The 3,386-nt window shown below is 33.6% G+C and overlaps 1 protein-coding gene across 1 annotated transcript; it reads right to left on the bottom strand.

Moving 5' to 3' along the window:
• Positions 1–1,332: 1,332 nt before the first annotated feature.
• LOC103311968 lies at positions 1,333–2,435 on the bottom strand. Its single transcript, XM_008191891.1, has 2 exons — positions 2,427–2,435; positions 1,333–2,355 (listed from the first exon to the last, which is right to left on the bottom strand). The coding sequence occupies exons 1-2, from the start codon at positions 2,433–2,435 to the stop codon at positions 1,333–1,335; spliced, it is 1,032 nt and encodes a 343-aa protein (XP_008190113.1).
• Between the last annotated feature and the right edge of the window lie 951 nt (positions 2,436–3,386).

Below are 3,386 nucleotides of genomic sequence, written 5' to 3'. Positions count from 1 at the left end.
TAACTAGTTTAATATTAAGAGGAAAAACATTTATATGAACACCATATACCTGATTTAATATAAATACAATAATATTGTATTTATTTTAACTACGAGAATTGAATTTATGTGAACAATAGGTTTCTTTATTTTAAGATTCAGTGGTGTTAAATTAACATCAGTAATATTGATTTTAAGCGTTTGTTCAGTTGGGCGAACTACGTACATGATAATTGATAACTATTTTGTATTTATTATGATTTTGTACTATATATAGCATCAATATTCACTATATTATTGTCTATATTGAAATAATTACTGGAAATACCCTTATTAGTGGTCTGTGTTATCCTGTATTACCGTGATGGCGATTGACGACTATTTTTGTTTATATTTTTGCTGTTGTACCTAAATATACTCCGTTTCAAAAGACAACATACCGGTCGGCGACCAATTTATGTCCAGCTGCGTGCATCCCCCACCAATTTCCCATTGTTAGCGTGATCACGTGGTTTTCGACGCACTAATCGAATCATTCGATATGCGTGAAAGCGGTGTTTTATTTTCAAATGCTCATCATCTACAATCCGAGAGTGAAGTCGTTCCATTTATCTCCTCGTTGATTTTAAGTTTTTTTAAGTATTAGTATAATCTAGTTGCCAGTTGGTCATAATCGTAAAACTGTTAATACTACTACTATAATATAGTCCGATACTCCGATTTATAATGTCCGATTTCAGCCTAGTTTACCAGGTAAGTCGTCATTTATTATTCATTAAACATTTAGAATCGTTACACAGTTATGAGTACCTATTGTACTTTTATAATATAGCGTTATTTCAGATTTTAATTTTAAATAGATTATTTGATACAAAAAATATGATAATATTCGAATAGTAATTTATGTAAGTACATTATTAAATTAATATAGTCTTTGTTTCCTGGAAATGATAATGAACATTCGGATTCTGAAGATATTTCAACATATTCAGTTGATTGTACAAATTGTACAAATGTGTGTCGAATCTGAGATTTCAATTAGAAATATACAAAACTATGAAACCGACCTTGCAACGCAGAATCCTTCCTTAACTGGGGTTATTGAACCATCTATTTTTCATCAAATACCTTATTTTCATTGCACTAATAATATTGTATGTGACTTTATGCATGACATTCCGGAAGGTGTAGCACGTTATGATATGTCTTTAATTATTTATGGACTTATTGAACAAAAGTTCATTACATTGGAAGAATTGAATAATCGAATTATAATGTTTAATTATGGTGTGACAGAAAAAAAAAATTCTCCTCCAATTATTCGAGATAGTGATATTAAAAAAGGTTGTATTATTATGTCTGCATCGGAAATGTTATGTTTTGTAAGATATTTTTGTTTGATGGTTGGGGAGTTGGTCCCTTATGAGTCATTATATTGGAAGGGCATAATGAAGTAGCATGTCCTGTGAACAGACAATTTATGCACAACCGATGCTTCTTGGCTAACTGAAAACGATCAGTCGGTGATTTTGACAGAAACGTTGGACACTTTCGGATCGTATGTGGTTTTGTACATAATGGACAGGTAACCACGGTGGACGAGGTGGTAGTAGCAGCTAAAACCTTTGGTGCAATTGGGTGACGAGATTTGGAAGTTACCGATTTTTGAGGAGGTTTTTGCTGAGACGTGAACGACGTCAAACTCGATGTGTACTGTCCAGCACGTGCTTCCGCTGATCGTACATGACCTCTTAGAAATTCAAGAAAATCGGCAGTCGACGGTTGATGTCGGTCACCCACAGTGATTTCCCAACGCGCTCGAAGGTCATAGTCCAAATGATTTTCGAAAATGTGGACCAAAATTGGGCTCCACTGCCGAGTAATAAAGTCCAAATTATCCAAAGCAGCAGTGTGCTCTTGAATAGATGTGATTAGAGTTTTAATTGAAGACGCGTCGTTTGCCTTGACTGTATGTGGGGATAACAGAGCGTCCAGATGGATACGAGCTAAGTCACGCTTATTTCCGTATCGCGAACGTAATACTTCCCAAGCCTTTTGATAGTTTGCCGATGTCAAAGGAATGTGTGCGATAAGCGTCAAGGCCTCACCTTCTAGCGAAGTTTTCAATATCTCGAATCGTTCGACGTCCGAAAGATCAGCTGGGGCGTGGGATAGAATTGATGTAAACAAATCTTCGAAACCCTGCCATTCAGTCAGAAGTCCAGAAAATGTAGGGAACTTCCGTGTTGGAAATTTGTAAGTTGAGAGGTTTCCGAAACTAGCTGAATGATTTTGTACTGACTGAGAAGAGGATGAGTCGACAATTTGAGACAATGAAAGGCCATAAACATCTGCGAACGCAGAATCCTTCCTTAACTGGGGTTATTGAACCATCTATTTTTCATCAAATACCTTATTTTCATTGCACTAATAATATTGTATGTGACTTTATGCATGACATTCCGGAAGGTGTAGCACGTTATGATATGTCTTTAATTATTTATGGACTTATTGAACAAAAGTTCATTACATTGGAAGAATTGAATAATCGAATTATAATGTTTAATTATGGTGTGACAGAAAAAAAAAATTCTCCTCCAATTATTCGAGATAGTGATATTAAAAAAGGTTGTATTATTATGTCTGCATCGGAAATGTTATGTTTTGTAAGATATTTTTGTTTGATGGTTGGGGAGTTGGTCCCTTATGAGTCATTATATTGGAAACTATACTTACTTTTACATAAAATAATAGACTTATGTTGTGCTAGAAAAATACAACGTGATAGTTGTGTTTTATTAGATTCCCTAATTTCTGAACATAACAGACTATACTTATTACTGTCTAAGAGTAATTTAAAGTCTAAATTTCATTTATTGACACACTATGGCAGAATATTGCAAAAAAATGGCCCTATTATTTTGACTTCGAGCATAAGGTTTGAAGCAAAACATAAAGTATTGAAAGCTATTGCAAACGCAATCCCTTGCCGTATAAATTTAGGCTATACTCTGTCTTACAAATTACAGTTACAAATGGTGATGCGTTTTCTCACTAACGCTAGCCTTGGTGAATCAGATTTAAAACTAGGATTGGGTAAAGAAATACATCCATCTTTAGAATTTCCTAGTAATTTAGTTACCAAAATACCAAATGAACTCAAATTAGATTGTTTTTCATATTCATGGTTGGAATATAAGGGGGTTTACTACAAAAAAAAAGTTCTTTTGGTTTTAGAATCTAATCTAGATCAATGTGTATTTGGTGAAGTAATTTTTATACTAGTTGGTAAATCTAAAATCCCTTTTTTTTTATTTAAACGTGTGTACACAGTTGGTTTTGACTCTCATTTTCATGCGTTTGAAATTAAAATTGATAATTCTGATTTAATTAATTACACAGAATTA

The sequence above is a fragment of the Acyrthosiphon pisum genome, chromosome X, assembly GCF_005508785.2.
Source record: "Acyrthosiphon pisum isolate AL4f chromosome X, pea_aphid_22Mar2018_4r6ur, whole genome shotgun sequence".
Lineage (NCBI taxonomy): Eukaryota > Metazoa > Arthropoda > Insecta > Hemiptera > Aphididae > Acyrthosiphon > Acyrthosiphon pisum.
The sequence above is the reverse complement of the archived record's forward strand: the minus strand, read 5'-3'. Positions and strand labels throughout refer to the sequence as shown.